Here is an 18,070-nt window from a genome sequence, read left to right on the forward strand (position 1 = left end):
GACCTTGGTCAAAACACTTCCTTTGTACTATGAAATAGGTTGCCCTAGAAATTCTCTGAGGATGGTTCCTTCATGCTCAGACCTTCTAGGGTTCTGAGATTCGAGCTGGGAGAGGAAGAGGACCATGGGATAGGTCACAGGATACACACCTTTGGAGGAGGACAAAGACCCACCAGTCATGTCTACTCAGTAATACCGCCCAGAGAAGCTCTTCTCCCAACTTCATTCTAGTCAAAAGGAAGGAGAGAGGCTCACAGAAACACTGTAAGATCTAACACGTCAGTGAAATCTCCTAAATTATTTGGTCGACTGGATGATTTCTGGTAGTTTCTCCCTAGGCCACCACAGAAGGACCAGACCTTGCATGGAAGCCATGCTCCTTTTCCTCACTAGGTGGCAGCAACACTTAGCTTTGCCAAATAGAAAAAGTGTCCTTTCTTTGTCATTTCTATGATGATCTCTATCATCTATATGTTTAATTTGGGAGCACCTCGATACTTTGTATTTCTATTTCTATTTTCTTGAGCAAATAGACAAGTTTCATTCCAATTACAAGTAATCACAAATAATGGTACAGAGTTCAGGAAAAGGCATAGAATATAAAGCCAGGAAAGAACCAAAGCAATGGGGCCGGCCCTGTGGCTTAGTGGTTAAGTGCACGCGCTCCGCTGCTGGCGTCCCGGGTTCGGATCCCGGGCGCGCACCACTTCTCCGGCCATGCTGAGGCCGCGTCCCACATACAGCAGCTAGAAAGATGTGCAGCTATGACATACAACTATCTACTGGGGCTTTGGGGGGAAAAAATAAATAAATAAAATCTTTAAAAAAAAAAAAAAGAACCAAAGCAATGACTGAGTAAGACCCTTGAATTTGTAGAGGATGAAACAGAGCTAGAGTGACTTGCCCAAGGTCATGCAGGCAGGTAGCGGCAGAGTGGGAACTAGCACTCAAGGCTCTTAGCTCTCAATCGCAGTCTCTTCCTGTTTCCTTGTTTTGGGAGGTGAATATGCCCAATAGCTTCATTTAGTAACTGTGTACCCCAGGGCAGATTAGCTAACCTCTCTGGGCCTCGAGTTCCTCATCTGTACTATGGGCATAATTATAGTATCTACCTCATAGGATTTTACTAGACCGAGAGACCCTGTGTGTAAGGGACAGGGAGGCACATCACGCTCTGGGAGTTGTGTCACAGGCAGGCAGGTGCATCACACACAGGGGTCCCCGAAGGCATTTTCTTCCACAATTTCCTGTGACAGAGTCTGATACAACACACTACATACAGGGTTTTCCTCCTCTTTTCCCCCACACAGGACAGTACATGCATTTTTAACAAAAACAATAAAGCTGTATTCAGGAAATAAGAAATGGGAGGGGTCGATGTCCAATGAGAGGACATCTCAGGCCTCTTTCAATGCTGACAGTCTCCAACAGTGTCTGATTCGGGAGTTAAGGTGAACTGTGTCTAACTCCAGGTTTCTCCCTCAGGAGTGGAAGTGAGACATCGCGGCTCCTTCACCTACTACCCCCAGCTTTGTCACTCGCCCACTGCAGTAAGACCCCGAGGTAGTAGACTCTCCGAGCAGAAGTCTCTGAGTACCACGCCCAGTCTAGGTCATCTGACTCCTTTTGAAACATGCATAAGACCATCAGAAGCAAAACCAGCAACCCAGGTGAGTGTCACCTTTCTCCTTACAGCTCTACCGTGGGGGAGCACTGCATTTGCAAATATCACAATGTAACTATAATCGGGGACCCACTTCTCAGAAATTGTTCTTAGGATAGAAACTACTGAGTGTCTCCAGAAAGCCCAGGGCTGGGCCAGGTAATGTGGCCCCATAAAGTCCTGGAGAATCACTGTAGCTAAATTAAATCCCAGTGACGGTAATGTGTCACATTTATAAAATGCCCACACATTAAGACAACGTTTTGTTTCCTCTTTTACCTCATTTGATCCTTGAAACAACACTGGAGTCAGTATGGCAGATAAGTCACTACCTCATAAATGAGGAGAGTATGAGAGGCAAGACAAGATCGAGTACAAAGACCTTCGAATCAAACAGATTTGAGTTCATATCACAGCCCTGGCACTTAGCTGTGTGGCTCTGGCAAGTTAAATAATCTTTCCAAGCCTCAGTTTCCTCATCTGTAAAATGGGGATGGTAATAGCATCTGCTCCAAGGGTTATTGTGAGGATTAAACGAGATGATGCATGGAAGCAAAGGGCCTTAGCACTCAAAAATGTAACTTATTAAATCATTGACAATTTGTAAGCGACAGAAGTCAGAACAGGTACCCCAAGTCCAGTGGGCCAAATGTCCAAATTCAAGCACATGGATACATAGATCCACAATTAGACTTTTCTTTCTGAAATGGCAGGCTTTTCTTATCAGCTGATCTTTGCAACCAAAATCACCTTTTTGGCCGTTATGGAGATTCAGAAGTGAATCTCCAGCATTTTATTTGGTGAAGCACTCGAGATAGTCACACTTCCGTGTGTTGCTTTTGTTAGATTTTGCCTCGTATTGATACAGAAACTGTTCATCCTGTTCTGTATTAGCATGGTCACTTCTGCCCCCAGACTGCGCAGAAGGAGGAAGTTAGAAAAAGGCCAGGAAAGCACGAAGACTGCCAAGGGTAGAGGGTGGGGTGAGTGGGGGTGGGGAAGGAAGTTTCAGCCAAGAATCCCCAAATTCCTTTTCTACACCTAGAGAAAAGAGTTAAACCACTTTTTTTTCCCCAATGATATAGTCTTCCATCACTGGTGACACACAAACACAGTAAACTAGTGGTATTTTTCTGGAGAGCAATCTGGTTTGAAAGCTCTTTATATGTCTCATTCCATTTTTGAAAACATATTCCAAAGAAACAACCTCAGAAGGAGGACAGGGCGTGGGAGCGTGGCAAGCTCTGTAAGATTGTTCCAAGTCCCACTATTTATAATGGTGAAAAACTAGAAACAACCCAAATGTTCAATAATGGTAGAGTATCTAAAAAAAAGTAGTCTACCAACCAGATGGAACGTTCTTCAGGCATTAAAATGGTAAGCACGCAGGCTGTGTTAAGTGAAAAAAGGAGATCACAGTGTGGTATAGACACAAACATTACAACTATGTAAACCTAAAATATAATATGGACATGAATGTAAAGGAAACAAAATGTTTAATGGATAGAACATTTTAATTTAGTTTTGTTTAGCTACTGCGTGTGCCACTTTACAGACATTACCTCATTTACTTCTCATGACAGCTAATCATCTTGTCAATTTCTACACACAAAAATGCCCCCTGCTGGGACTATAATTTGGGCTGTGTATAGCAGCATTTTGAAAAGGGGACTTCAAAACATACGGCTCTGCCATTTACTAGCTCTGTGACCTTGGACAAGTCACTCCCTCTACGTTGCTTTCTTTGTAAAATGAAGAGAAAGTTGACTAAATTTTAAATCTCTAGCTCTCAAAATCGAGTGTCTGTGAGCTACCAAATAAGTCATAATTTGAATTTTTCTGTTTCTGGTGCTTCTGAGAATCCCTGCTCGGCATGCCTACCCCAAAGTGTCATGTCGTTTTGAAAAGTACGGTGCAAAATGCCACTGGAGAAAAATATAACTGACTTTCCTATTTTAAAACAATACACAACTCAAAACATTATATTACTATCATTCATATTTGCGTGAATTTTGGGGACCAGACTGAAAGTGCTTCCTTTCTACCACATCCAGAGAATTGGCAGAGGGGGCGGGGAGTGGGGAACGAACTCAGAGAGAATTTGGAACCGTGCACAGATAGTGTAAGCGAAAAATGGTGAAATTCTGTGCAGCAGCATCCCCAAGGCCAGAGGGAAACTTGAATCTGCTTTGTTTTCAGTTAGATTAAAATAACCTTGCCACAGAGGAGGCACTATTTCCCCCGAGTGCAAGCTGTCCTTCTGAGGTGGGTGGAGCAGTGTGTTTAGTCACGTGGCCTGGGTTAACCCCTCCCAGCCCTGGGGTTCTTCAAAACCCACGTGCTGCCCTCTTTGGCATAAACTGCTGAGGCTGACTGCGGTCTTTTGATTCAGATTCTAGCTTGATGGGGCTCCAACTTTCCACACTCTTAAGAGAGATGGTCTCTTCTTGCAAGATCTAACTTCCAATAAGGCCGTTCCCATTTGTAAGAAATGAGCAGAGTGCAAGCATCCTAATGGCTGCCATCCATCTGTTTGGACTATATCTGCTTCTGCCTTGTGTGCCTGGGGGTGGGCGTGAGTGGGTCTGTGACCACACTACATGCTTTGATGCCACCTCAAGTGAATAGATCCCACTTTGTCCCCTTCTGAAACAGGACTTCTCCTCCCCAACAGCTGAGGGAAGTGGAGAAGGAAGGGGGGCACAGGAACACAAAGGGGACTGACACTCTGTGAAGTGCCAGGATTCTGGTTTAAAAAGCTGTCAAGTATATGAATGACTCCTGTGTTTGTTTCCCCCCCAAACAAGCCTCTTTGTTAGCTAGTTACACACAATTATTATCCTTTGCATGGAAACTTGATCTCTTGTCTCTGACTGCAAACCCCTCCTCCAGCATTTGGGTTGCAAAATGCTTGTTCTCTTGACCTCCTGCCTTTATTCCCTATCACCTGGTGAACCTCTCCAGCCCTCGGGCCACAAATGAACACCGTGGGGGGAGGTGTGGGGGCCAGGTGAGGGAGAAAAAGCAGAACTAGAAAGCACAGAATTATCTATTCCAAGCCGAGCTGTGTGTCATGTTATCATTATTAATAGTATAAGGCATTTTAGGGGATAATTCTACTGACCTCATAGCATCATTGTCAAGAATAAGTGAGACAATCTGAAAAAAAATGCCTAACGCAGTGCCTGGCACATTAGTTCGTGCCTCCAAAATGTTAGCTACTATTATTACTCCTAACTATTTTATATTGAGCTCCTACTGGACACTGAGCAGGTACCTGATCCTTTATATCAACTCGTTTGAAGATCAATAAAACAGTTTTAAGCAACTGATATTATCCTCATTTTACAGATGAGGAAACTGAGGCTCAGGGTCGAGTAGTCATTTAAGTGGCGGGACTGGGACCCAAGCCCAGATGTCTTGAGTGCAAAAGCCCATGCCCTTTTCACCACACTGCAAAGGGTCAAGGGCATGTTTGGGGACTTCACAAGTTAGCCAGTCTGTTACTGTCCTAGACAGTCAGTTACTAAATTTCAAATGCTCATAAAATGATAGCATTTCTCCCCGAAACAATTTCTTCAAATGTCATTTCCTCCTTCTTTAAACAGACTGAACACATCCCTGACTCACATTTGAACAAAGTCATTTCACATTTCGAATTTTCTTTCCCCTGCAGTCAGCCCTATGGCAATTCCACAGGCCCAGGGCCAAATTCCAGCTCATAGTGGAGGATGTGTGAATACCATAGGCTAGGAAAATAGCAAGAGACCAACTGACAGCGGTCCCCACAGTGCTATCTTACCCAGCAATTTTCCAGCAGGCTGTGGATTAAGATATAAGTGAAACATATGGAGATAGGAAAAAGCATATGTCAGGCCTACTGTGGCCCGTGTTCCTGTCAAGCGCACCCACTGGGTCATTTTCAATCACGAAAACAACACCAAGCAGGCTTCCCAAATATTTCTACAGAACTAAAATTGAAATCAGTGCTTTATTTCTCACACCTTCCTTCTGAAGTCAGCCTCATCTGCAGTATCCCAGGGTACACACATCCAGAAGGAACCAGAATTTGGCATACACACTCCTCCTCCCAGAAAGAAAAAAGAACTGGTTGGTTCCAGAAGACTGAACAGTTCCTCCTGGGTTTGTTTCAGTTGAATTAATTATTCCCAAGCATAGTAATAAATATCATCAGCAACAACAAAAACATATTGAACACGAACCCTCTACAGAGCAGTGTGCAGAGTTCTGAGGATAAGACATAGAAGAGTTTACCATCCAATAAATAGGGACCATTTATAAAGCCTGGTTTTAAGAGCCATTTCTTCCATGAAGCCAGATTTAACTAGCAATTCGATTTTACCATTCTTTTGGCCCTTGGTGTAGGCTGCAGCACTGCTTTTAGCGGCCCTCTCTTGCTCTGGTTCCTCATACCTCTGGAAAGCTCGAGAACTCTGAAGTCAGATTATTCTGAATTTGAGTTATGCCTCTGTGAGGTGGGGGAAGAGTAACGATCTAGAGTCATGTGTGAACCAAGGTGTTTGCCTGGTTTTGCTGCTGCAGAAAAGGGCTCCTGGAAGGAAGTAGTGAGAAATGAGTCCAGAGAGGGGCCAACTCATTGGACGCTTCCCCAAAATAATGGTTGTGAAGCATCCTTTAAGTGTGGCTTTCACAACTTAGTGCTATCTCCATCTAGTTCCCTTCCATCTCCGTTTCAGTTTCATTGGGAGGATATAGGTCAAATTCCAGCTGGATTACATAACGGTTCCCAGCACTGGATCAGCAATTCTCACTTTTTTTCTTTCTAAAGATTGTTTGGACAGCCTTTCACATGTGTGTAGAGGAAAGAGCATTAGATAGGGTGTCAGGAGACCTGGGTTCCAGCTGTGGGAACTTGAGTCAACACCCCTCTCTGAGCCTCAGGGGGAAATGAGAGGACTAAATTAAGTGGCCTTGACAGTCTTTCCTGGCTTTCACATTCCCTGATCTGTCCTTGACAGTAATATCTGGAAACTAAAGAAAAGCAAAGTCAAGTGTATGTGTCTTTCATGAGAGCAGAGAAATATGGTCTACTTCCCATTGACCTCAGAGACAACCTGCCCTTTTTCCCTTCTGCTTGGGAGTCTGGAGGAGCTGGCTGTTGGGCTAATCTGACCCTCAGAAGCTTTGCTCTGTATTGCTGAGTGCACACAGAGATGATGAGAACCCATTGGTGAAACCTACTTCTGTTCCCGGCTGCCCATGTGTGCATTCCAATAGACCCGCGTGCCCTGGAGAGTGTGCACACAGGTCCCTTTGTACTCTTGGGCCCTTTTTCCTCTCAAAGTACACATTCTCTAAATAGATCTGTGAGCTGGCCATGAAGAAACAATAAGGTTTATTTACAGTGCAGGCTTTAGACTATACAACTGTATCAGCCCATTGACAAACAATTGAGTTTTGCAAAGGGAAATTCTCAAGAAGAGCCAGAGTAAGGACAGATTTTTTTCAACCATTGAAAATGGTTTCGGCTTGAGTCTCAAAATCTTAAAGACCTAAGACTTTTTATAATGCCATGTAGTCCCAGATAGAACTTGATGATTAATGAAGTGCAATATATAACTATGAATGAGATTCCTTGCATCCACATAACTTTCAAACAGCTAAGTTAATACCCAAAGCAACAAACCCCTCCCTCTGCTGCAGAAGCATCTGAATTTGCAGCATGCTAAACTAGCAGCTGTGTGTAGTGGGTGAAGGGCCGTGATCTACCCTAAATCCGACCAGAGTTCCCTGGGAAACATCTCTCTCAGGTCACGAGGAGAGGAGTTTCTTCTGCGTTTCACTTCCTGTGTGCGATCTGCATGTCTTTACTTTCCCCTCATTCATGAAACTAGTTCCTTTTGAATTGTAGGTGCGTATATATGTGCACTGTCCTGTGTGGCAAAGTGAGAAGGAACACTGTGTATATAGTGTGTTGTATCAGACTCTGCCACGGGAAATTGTGGTACAAAATGCCTTTAGGCCTCCCTGGCACACCTCCCTGTATGTGATGCCCCTCCTGGTGTGTGATGCTCTCCACAAAGCCTTGGCGATATCATGGCTTTCGATACACTGTAGGGCAAAGCGTCTGCCTGCCCTTAGTAAAAAAATGTTAAGGATCAGGATGTACACGACACTAGATCTGTATTAGAATTTTTAATATTTATCATCATCAAAGTGTAATGATACTAAGTACTCAGCTGTAATTGACATCACACTAGACATTATTCAGTACATTTCCTTAGAGGTGTATGTTATACAACTAATAACACTTATAGAATCCGAAACTCTGGGAATGGGGCCCAGCAATCTGTGTTTTAACAAACCATCTCAACTCCTCTTCTCATTTTCTCCCATCTGGATTTTACAAATTTTTAGCTCTATTAGAAATTCCAAAGTGTCTTTAAAGGGCATTCCTTGATATTTTATACTTTTTGGGCATCCTCTAAAGCTTCCTTTATATTACAGACCTGTATTTAGAATGAGAAGACACAGCCCATGTTTGCTCTACTTTGTTTGAAGTCAAGAAAAAAAAATGAGGACATTTTCTTGCCCTTTAATAATTTTAAGTCTAGAGCTTTTCATCAAACCGGTGGCCATCCAAAATATTTTCGTTTCTTCCTCCTTCAGTAATGTGGGCTTTTTAGCACTGTCTTCCATGCATTCAACAAATATTCGTTGTAGGATAAACAGTGCTATAGATGCGATATGTTTTCCTTTACGCATGTATTTTGAAGTGAGTCCCGAGTACTCAATGTTTATTGTCTCTGCTGAGCATTTCTAGAAAGAAAGTTGCTTAAGAGGAGTCATATTTATCTCCTTTGCAGGACATATATTAAACACCCATCTTCAATGATCTCTTATTGAACAGTTTGAATCAATTCTATTAAAGGCTTAAGAGAGAGCTATACCGATACTTGCGTTGGGAGATGTAGTTGTAGGAAGACCCTACCTATTATAGAAAGTGCAACTTTGAAAAGGTTTAGTAGCCCAAGTGTAGGGACTGGATCAGTGAAGAAGTGGAAGATGTGGGTTAGGAATTAAGAGTGGACCATCTGGTAAACCGGGAGACACAGTGGAAGGAGTACTGAATATATGTGGGCTTGAATCCTGGCTCTGTCACTTCCTAGCTGTGCTAACCCAGGGCAAGTTAGTTAAACTCTCTGTGCCTGTTTCCACATCTGTAAAATGAAGATGAGAATAGAAGCTATCTTATAAAGTGATGGTGAGGATTATATGAAAGAATCCACGTAAAATCTTTAGCACTGTGCCTGCCATTGAGTAGGCACTGGACAGATGACAGCTCTTCCTATCTACCCATAAGTATTGAAGACTCACCCTACTGCTCCAAGCAGATTGCTACCACACCCTTCCCCTCTGAGGTTTGTCTGAATTTCCAGTTTGGAGGGAAATACCCTCCAAACAGGCAGTGGTGGCCTCTTCTTCCTCTCCTCAGCTCACTGCCCCCACCCTGCTGAAGTCAGGCCATGAGAATCAGCACCCCACCCCACCCCAGGACAGACCAGGGCCTCCCTAAAAGGAGAGGGTACAGAGAGCAAGGTCATCCCCGTCCTCCATGCAAAGGGAAGGGGGAATGGGAATGGGGGGAGGGGTACTGATGGGTCACTGGCGGGGCGGGACATGGTGCTGCAGTGGGAATTCCGGAGCTGGGAAGGCTGCCATCAGCCAAGCAAGAAATGACCAGAGCCTGAGGTAAGTCTGTAACTTAGGAGAGGAAAAAAAGCGCTGATTTGGGAAAAGAAAGGAAAATGTGAGTAGATTTGGCAAGAGATGAGTCCAGAATGAAACATCACTCTCCCCCTTCATCACAGCCAAGCTGCAACAGATGCTAGGCAAGAGTCAGAAATGAGAGGAGAAAGAACGCAAAGCCAGAGCCCAGTCTCACCCATGTGCATGATGGATGAATCTGACAGGTAGTGCAGGATGGAGAGGAAGAGCCATCTCATGGCTGTGAAGCTTAAAACTCTAGGACGGTGGTGTGGTGGTGGGAGTTGAAATGCAAATTTGTTAGACTTGGTTAAGTCCGCTGAGTGTTTATTACCTGTGAATTCAATTCTTTAAAACTTCATCATTTAATAGAAAAAAAAAAGTGACAATTCCTAGACCTATTATGACTGTGGTTTCTGAATCTTTTTTCCTGCTGGTGTCACGTTTAAGGGGAAAAAATAGCCAAGTAGGAAAAAAAGTGAGCAGGATTCCAGTTGTCTTTTGCTCACTGAGGAACATCGGCTTTCCAATACGAGAGGAGAGAAGAGGAGCCGCCTGGGTTCTTTCCCAGCTCTGAGCCTGGGTTGGCTCCAAATAGACTCCCTCTCCCCCAGCTGGCAGCGTTCAGTTCCAGTATTTTCTGAGAAATGTACAGATAGTCTCGTGGAGGCTCCTCAGGGAGCTCTTCTAGCCCCAAGGAAGCATGTAAGGGGGCTCTGACGACGTCTAATCATTCGCTTAGAATCAGTGGAGGGCAGGGCTCCTTCCCTGCCTCTCTCCCCAACCTGCCAGGCACAGAGTAGGCGGTCAGTAAAAGTTTTATTGAATGGGGGCTGGGCCGGTGTCTGAGTGGTTAAGGTTCCGCTTCCTCTGCTTCGGCGGCCCGGTTCCGGCCCAGATCCCGGATCCGGGTCCCGGGCGCGGCCCTACGCCACTCGTCAAGCCATGCAGTGGTGGTGACCCACCTATAAAGTAGAGGAAGATTGGCACAGAAGTTAGCTGCAGGCTAATCTTCCTCAAGCAAAAAAAAAAAAAAAAAAGGAAGATTGGCAACAGATGTTAGCTCAGGGCGAATCTTCCTCAGGAAATAAAGAAGAAAAAAAGTTTCATTGAATGACTTACCTGCTGAATGAATGGATGAGTGCTAAAAATCACAGGGATCTATCGAAGATGTTAGTGAGAAATAAGGGTTACCAATAGATTAAAAGAGACTTAAAAGTCATATCAATTAATACTATGTGTGGACCTTGTTTGGATTTTTATTCAAACAAAAAATGAGACAATTTGGAAACTTGAACGCTGATTAGATATTGGATGATTTTATTTGCCCTGCATCGTGTTTTTTAAAACTTTTAATGTTGTCAACATTTTTAAAATAAGAGATTTTATGTTGAAATCCAGATTTCCATCTTATTTTGAAAAATGGGAAGATCTGGCCACAGAAGGCCCATCTCCTCACTCAACTACATGGGCTGGAATGAGGAATGATGGCTCTCTTTCGGTCCTCAGATCCAGAATAACTGCCAATTCTTCCACAAAGGCTTCTCTGATCACCCCAATCAGGAGTGATTTCTCATTCCTCTGAGCTCTTGGGCGGGATTCAGGCCTTTAGAGGCACTAAATGCTGAAAAGATTATGGAGGATGCCTCCCTGTATGTAATTCCAAATAAAATTTGATTTTTCAAAGTAGTAGTGTTTACAATAGGCTGAAGACAAAATTTCTAGGTTTTAAAAAAATTCTCCAATTTCTTATTTTGAAAATTTTCAAACCCACAGAAGAGTTGAAAGAATGGTAAAATGAACATCTATGTAAACATCTAGATTCACCAATTTGTAACTTTTTGTGATATTTGCTGGTTTTTTCTCTGAACTACTTGAAAGTAAGTTTCAGACATAATGATGCTTCACCCCTAAATTCTTCAGCATTTCTTTCTTTAAAAAAAGGACATTTTCCTGCATGAGCACAATTTCATTCTCACACCCAAGAAATTTGACCTTGACCCAATATTATCTAATATACAGTTCATATTCAAATTTTCCCAATTGTCCCAATAATGAATGCCCTTTAAAGCTGTTTTTTTTAAAATCCAGATTCTAATCAAGGATCTTGCATGGTACTTTGTCTCTTTAGCCTCCTCTGATCTGGAACACTTCCATGGGTTTGTTTTTAATCATTCATGACATTAACATTTTGCGACATCCAGGCCAGTTGTTTTGTAGAACATGCCAGAGTCTGGATGTGTCTGAATGTTTCCTCATTATTAGATGGATTCAGCATTTAACAATGGGTTCAACATTTTTGCCAGAAACTGCAAAGGTGATGTTGCATTTTTCAAGGTTTTGTTTGTAAAGATCCAGATAAATTCACCAAAGCTGAATTTGTGTGTGTGTGTGTGTGTGTGTATGCTTTGCTGGCGCCCTATTCACATGTGTGTCATATTAATAAGCTGGCTACCATCATATACATCATGCAAAGCATTCGTCTCAGTACATACATAGGAGCAGGGCTTTGGATGCTGTAATGCCAAACTTTTTCCCCCACTAGCATTAATCTACATCCTCACCAACACTTATTGTACCCTGTTTAATTTTTGTTAAATCTGTAGGTGTAACATGATATCTTGTGGTTTTCGTTTGTATTCTCATGACTGCTAAAGAGTTTGAGCATCTTTTCTTATGTCTATTGACCACTTGTGTCTTCTTTCCTGTGAAAGTCCTGTTTATGCCTTTTGCCTTTTTGGAGGTTGTCCTTTTCTTATGTATTTTTAGATCTTTATGCATTCTGCATACTAATTTATCAATTATGTGTATATCTCAACTCTTGCGAAACAGTATCGCATAAGGCTAAGCACATAGATACTGTGGTCAGATGTTCTGGGTTCAAATCCCAGTTTTGTTACTTACTACCTGTGTGACTCTGGATAAATTATTTAACCTCTCTCTGCTTTAGTTTCCTCATCTATAAAATGAGGGTGATAATGATTAATAGGGGGATTAAATGAGCTAATATATAATGCAGTTAGAACAGCGCCTGGCACATAGTAAGGGGCAATAAGTGCTGTTAACAGCGGCTTCCATTTTACAGCTCCCATGTAATTTTGTAAGACCCAGCGGGCTCCTCCAAGTGCTCATCCCACAAGTGGTCTCCCGCACCATACCTATGGCCCCATCCATAAACTGCCTCCCTACAAGCGTGCACCACACCCCACTAATAACGCGGTGACTCCACTTTGTACAGGCAAGCGCTCATGAAGTGACGTCTGTCACTCAAAGGTGCCTCAGGCCAATGAAGTTTTCCCTTGTGAATGGGAAAAACATTCTGCAACCTCGAAGGGCCTTCTCCAAAATCTGGAGAGATTAATGCCAATAAACACCCTGAAGATAACTCACGACACTTTGAGACCTAAGTGTCATAAAGTATTCTGCAACAATTTAAGCAAGTCTTTACTCATGATCGGGCCCCTAGCACTTCACAGAAACTTCTCTCTACCCCAACCTCTCCCTGGGCCTCTTCCCCCAAGTTGGGCCTTTCTTTGTGTAGTGTTTCAAAGACTAGCAACTTCATGATACAAGCGCACCCAGGAGGCACTCGGTAAATGCTCCCTAAGCGAACGAATGAATGAACGAATGGAGGAAGGAATGTTGCCGCGTTCCGAGATATTAGTGATGAAAGGGAAAAAGGAATGTTGGATGGGCAAGCCGGGTGATGATTGGCTGGCCCCTAGGACCGGGGTAGGGGAGAGGCAGAACGCAGGAGAGGGTTTCTTTAGACAAGGTGGTCGCTGCCCAGCGCGTTACGACGTGGTGCGTGAGGAGCAGCCCTGCCGACTTCGAGGGTCCGACGAGGGCGCGGCGGGTCTTCGGGCCCCGCCCGGCCCCGCCCCCCGGCGCCGCGGCCACGGCCGAAGCGGCGGCCGCGCCGGAGCCTGCGCACTGGGGCCCCAGCGCCGCCAGCGGCTCCGGGCTCGGCTGCTCGGAAGATGGCGGACCGTGCCGGCGCCGGCAGTAGCACATCCCTGAGGGGGATGCGGGAACGGATGGGTGAGCGGGACGGCAGCTCCCGGGGAGGATCGGGAGGCGGGGTTCCCGGGGCCCTGGGGACCGTTGGAGCGGCGTAGCGGGCGCCAGAAAACTTTACTGCGGAGTCGCCCGCGCCGTCCGGTCGTTCCCTCACCCCCGCCGGAGCCCCCTGGGACGGGACGGGTAGCCGTTGTGGGACGGGGGCAGGAGAGGAAACGGCCGGCCAGCGCCGCCAACGGCCGAAGTCCCGCAGCCAGCGGCCCAACTGCCACCGCCAACGGCCGAACCCCGCGGGCGGGGCGCGAGGGAACTAACGGGCGCTGCCGGGGCGGGGGGCCTGGAACCCCGGTCCCCGCGGACGGGCCCGAGCCCCGCCTGCCGTTGGGGGCGGTGGAGGCCCGCGCAGCCGCCGGAACGGACGCGCCGCTGCCCGGGATGTGCGGGCGCCCGCCCAGACCCGGCGCGCGGGGACCGCCCCCGAGGCCGGGGCAGCCCTTCCAGGCACGGGTAGTTGGGAATTTTCCCTCTGCCCGGGCGCTCGCGCTTTAATCCTCTCCCACGATCGCAATCCTCGGCTCTCCCAAAGGCTTCCCTTCCGCACCCTCCCGGTCAAGGTCAGGTGAGGAGGGAGTCTTGGGAGCCCCTTGCTTGCAAAGTTGGGAAGAAACTTAGCTCTCTGCTTCTCCTGATTTGCCTGCTGTAGCACATGACTGCGCCAAGATGTCACCTTCCGTGGGACATCTTACTGACCCTAGGCTGAACTGAACGGGAATCAGCACTTCACAGTGCTTTCTCCTAAACGAGTCCCATCGCCGAAAAGTTATTTTCCCCTAGAATCGTTAATTTTATAAAATTTGGCAGCGCATTGCTTAGCCCAGGAGACGGCTCCACTACGTGAGCGAGATAGTATGTATTTCTTGCTTGTCGGAGGTTGCTTTTAGCCTGTATCAGGCAGTATTTCCTCCTATGTGAGCTTGAATAAAACGATCTTATTGAAATCCTTAGGGATTTTTCCATTTGCAGTTGAAAAATTAGATTGGCTGCAATTGGGAGGCTTCTGTTACTAAAGAACGCTTTGAATCAACTCCCCAAAGAATGTGTCAGAAGCAAATACACTTTGATTATTCCATAGGGAGAAAAACTTTTTTTTTCTGTCTCTATCTTGTTACCGTTCACCTAGAGCGAGAGCGTGCCATTAATTCAGATCGTTTTATTGCTCATTGACGCCTAAGGCTCTCTGACTTTGGTTTATTTCAGTGGTTTAAATTAACCAGCATTCTGCATAACCCCCAAAAGCATTTGTATATTGAATGTTGAAAAGTATGTCAAATTTTTGTATGGGATAGCTGCTTGAATGCACAGTATTTCAAACCAAAAACTTAAAGCCATGCACAAAAGGCTTAATCCAGAACCCTACTTGACGTCCCTGCTACCCATTTCATGTTAGGAATTGAAAATGTCACATGTTCGGCTTTCACAGAGCACCAGCTGGACTAGAACTGCCCTCACGGTCTCAGCCTTTTCCTGAAGGGGGCAAGGAGTCAATGAAATGTTTTGCCACTTTGTGCCAATTGCTTCTTTTTATTCTGTTATCCAAATAACAGTGAGTAGCTCTAAATCTATTAGTCTGGTCAATTTCGTCTCCTGGGAGTCTGGCTGCAAGAGTTAAAACACTATCCTGGACAAGTAACTTCTTTAGGCACACAGTACAGTCTACATATATTTATTATATACATTTATTGAGTTATGTTTTCTGTGCATGGCGCTGTGCTAAGATTGTAGTATACCAAGGAAATACACTTATTTTAACAAAACACGTTTCATATTTTTATACAGAATTGTTGTAAAATAAAAATTTATGTGACTGTTTGAACCAGACGAGCATAAGAAACTTGGCCCGACTCGTCACCTTTCCCTTCTTGTTTTTCTAAATTCGCAAATGATTTCTCAGTTGAAAATAAATTATTAAAATAATACTTTCTACAAATGCAGAAAAAGGTACTAAGACTGCCAGGCAGATCATCATAGCATTTTTAGAGCTGGAGAAACCCTAAGATTATTGAGTCCAGCATCCAGAGGCCCAGCTGTAAAATCCTGGGCAGCTTCTACAACTGGAATGTGTACTCTAATGGGGAGCTTCGTGTTTTTCCAAGTAGCCATTCCATTATAGACGGCTCTAAATGGTAGGAAAGTGTCTCTGATTTTCTTCAAGACATGCTATCTTTGGGTTGAATTTAGGGGTCTTCCAGAACTTTCAGCCCTATGACTGTTGCTTTTTTGGCAAAACTCGGTGCATCTGCCATATTTTTGTGGTTCCCTGATTGCAGATTTCTTTGGTTTCCTATTTTTCCTTAATATTTTCTCACCCTCTCCCTGGCCTAATGACGTGTGCTCTGTCATAAGGCCATGAAGAGAGATCCTTGGTATGGGTGGAATGGATCTGCCGGGGATCACACCACTCCCAACTGCTTTTCTTTGAATGAGGGTGGATCCAGGACAGGGCCAGCAGCTGTGGGAAAGGTCAGAGACTGGGCTGCAGGAAGAGAGTCGACTGCTAGACCCCCCAGCGGGCACTTTGCAGCACTACATCCAGCCACTCAAGATAGGACTTGCTGGCAATTGCTTCTTTCTATTCTGTTATCCAAATAACAGTGAATAGCACTAAATCTATTAATCTGTCACAGTTAGTTTCTTAGTATGATCTCTGCCACAACTGTAGCCCTTTTTATAATAATAAAACCTTTCAATCATTTTTTGCAATCTACACCCTTTGCTACCTAATAAAAATACTAGTTTATGTGATCTAATATTTCTGAGTACAGAAGAAAGGATCTTGGGGAGGAAAGATCATGGAGAGGTGGGGCTACAGATTTTATGTTGAATTCTGAGTGAGTTCAAGAGCAACAGCTGTGGCAGACAATATAAAATTGCTGAATAGTATTGGGAAGAGTATTTATCATTGACATCTCATGAGATGAAGCATTTGGGGGAGATTGTGCTGGGGTGCAGCCTTAGGAAGATTATTACCATTCTTGAACTAGTTGTCATGGAGAAGTGTTCTTCCTTTCTTGCATTTAGCTGGCCCTACTGGAGCAGAGCTCTGGTGACACAGGTCGTGTGCGTGTGTGTGTATGTGTGTGTGTGTGTGTTGAGGAAGGAGGGGTCCGGGAGAGAAGCAGAAATTTTCCACTATATTAAAGTCAGTAATGAGCTAAAATGCTTTATGTCCAAAAGGAGCCTCAAAATTTCAGTGACATCTTTTAGAAAATCTATTAAATGTAAAGCATTCTTTAGCTTGGACATCCTAGTGGCCCCTACTTTTGGTTCATTTCATTATGAGGCTTTTATTGGGCTAGATAACCAGGATGATGGAATTTGTAAGTTTTCCCCTCAAAGGATGAGAATGGTTTTCTTCTTATAATGTCTTTCACACATTTTCTCTAAACATAGACCTTTCTTAGCCACAGCATAATAGTGCTGTCTTAAAAAAAAAAGGTAAATGCTTTATTTTAAAATCTTTACATTGCTGTATTTTCAAAGTATATTTTAAACCAAAACCCATATGTTTCATTTATTTATTGTTGAATCAACTTTATACATTTAGATCTTGATTCCTTCTTTGTGATATTTTAAACACAAGTAACCTTAGAAGTAGCTGAGGTGAGAATAATGAATTAAGTCATATAAAGATTAATGTGGGGCCGGCCCCGTGGCTTAGCGGTTAAGTGCTCGTGCTCTGCTGCTGGCGGCCCGGGTTAGGATCCCGGGCGCGCACCGACGCACCGCTTCTCCGGCCATGCTGAGGCCGCGTCCCACGTAGAGCAACTAGAAGGATGTGCAGCTATGACATACAACTATCTACTGGGGCTTTGGGGGGAAAAATAAATAAATAAAATTATAAAAAAAAAAGAGAACTCATCTCAAGGAAAAACAATGTTTAAAAAAAAGGTTAATATGGGTTTTGTACAGTCTGGTTCTTGATGATTATGTAATATTTCAAAATAAAGTTGCTTCTTAATCTACAGTTGAATCAAGTTCTGGCTTCACCAGTTATTACCTGTGTGATCTGGGAAAGTTATGTTCAGTTTTCTCATTTGTAAAAAAAATGGGGGAGGGGATAATGATATCCACTCTAGGATTGTTATGAGAATTTAATGAGGTAATACAAATGAAACGAACTTTGTAAATGGTGAAGTGATACATATTATTTGTTATGGCAGTTTTTAGGAAAGTACTGTAAATACAGATGAAGATTCATAATTCAGTTTTAGTAATAAACTCTACACATTTTCTTATTTAATCTCCAGGCAAAAGGTAACTTTTAAATTTAATTTGGGATTTAGAATTAGTAGAAGAACTACAGAAATACTGTAGTATACTTACTGCACCTTACTCTTACTTGCAAATGAATGGTAAGTAAATTCCCTCATTCAATGGAGTTGAATAAAATGTTCACTCTGTTAGGTTCAGACATAAGGGCTTTCTCCCGTTCCCTGGGCAACTTAAATCATTTTTAGAACCTGTCCTTCTGGTTAGTGTATTTCTGGCCAGTAAGAATTTGGATATAAAAGTCAAAAAAAATCGAATCTGATATTATTACCTCATTAAACCGAATGTGCAAAAACAACTGTTGTTTTC

The 18,070-nt window shown here is 43.9% G+C and overlaps 1 protein-coding gene across 5 annotated transcripts in view; it reads left to right on the top strand.

The window, feature by feature from the left end:
• The first annotated feature begins 13,291 nt into the window (after window positions 1-13,291).
• MAP7D3 (MAP7 domain containing 3) overlaps window positions 13,292-18,070 on the top strand; it is a 34,442-nt gene continuing 29,663 nt past the window's right edge. For 3 of the 5 annotated variants that reach the window (XM_087426730.1, XM_087426729.1, XM_087426727.1), the window contains exon 1: window positions 13,293-13,453. In XM_087426730.1, coding sequence (XP_087282856.1) covers window positions 13,393-13,453 — 61 coding nt within the window. In that variant the 5' untranslated portion in view covers window positions 13,293-13,392. Of the gene's footprint in view, window positions 13,454-18,070 lie in introns of all 5 variants that reach the window. The other 2 variants (XM_087426726.1, XM_087426728.1) reach the window with 1 other exon arrangement.

Source organism: Ceratotherium simum, chromosome X (genome assembly GCF_057802395.1).
Source record: "Ceratotherium simum simum isolate JZ-2026a chromosome X, ASM5780239v1, whole genome shotgun sequence".
Lineage (NCBI taxonomy): Eukaryota > Metazoa > Chordata > Mammalia > Perissodactyla > Rhinocerotidae > Ceratotherium > Ceratotherium simum.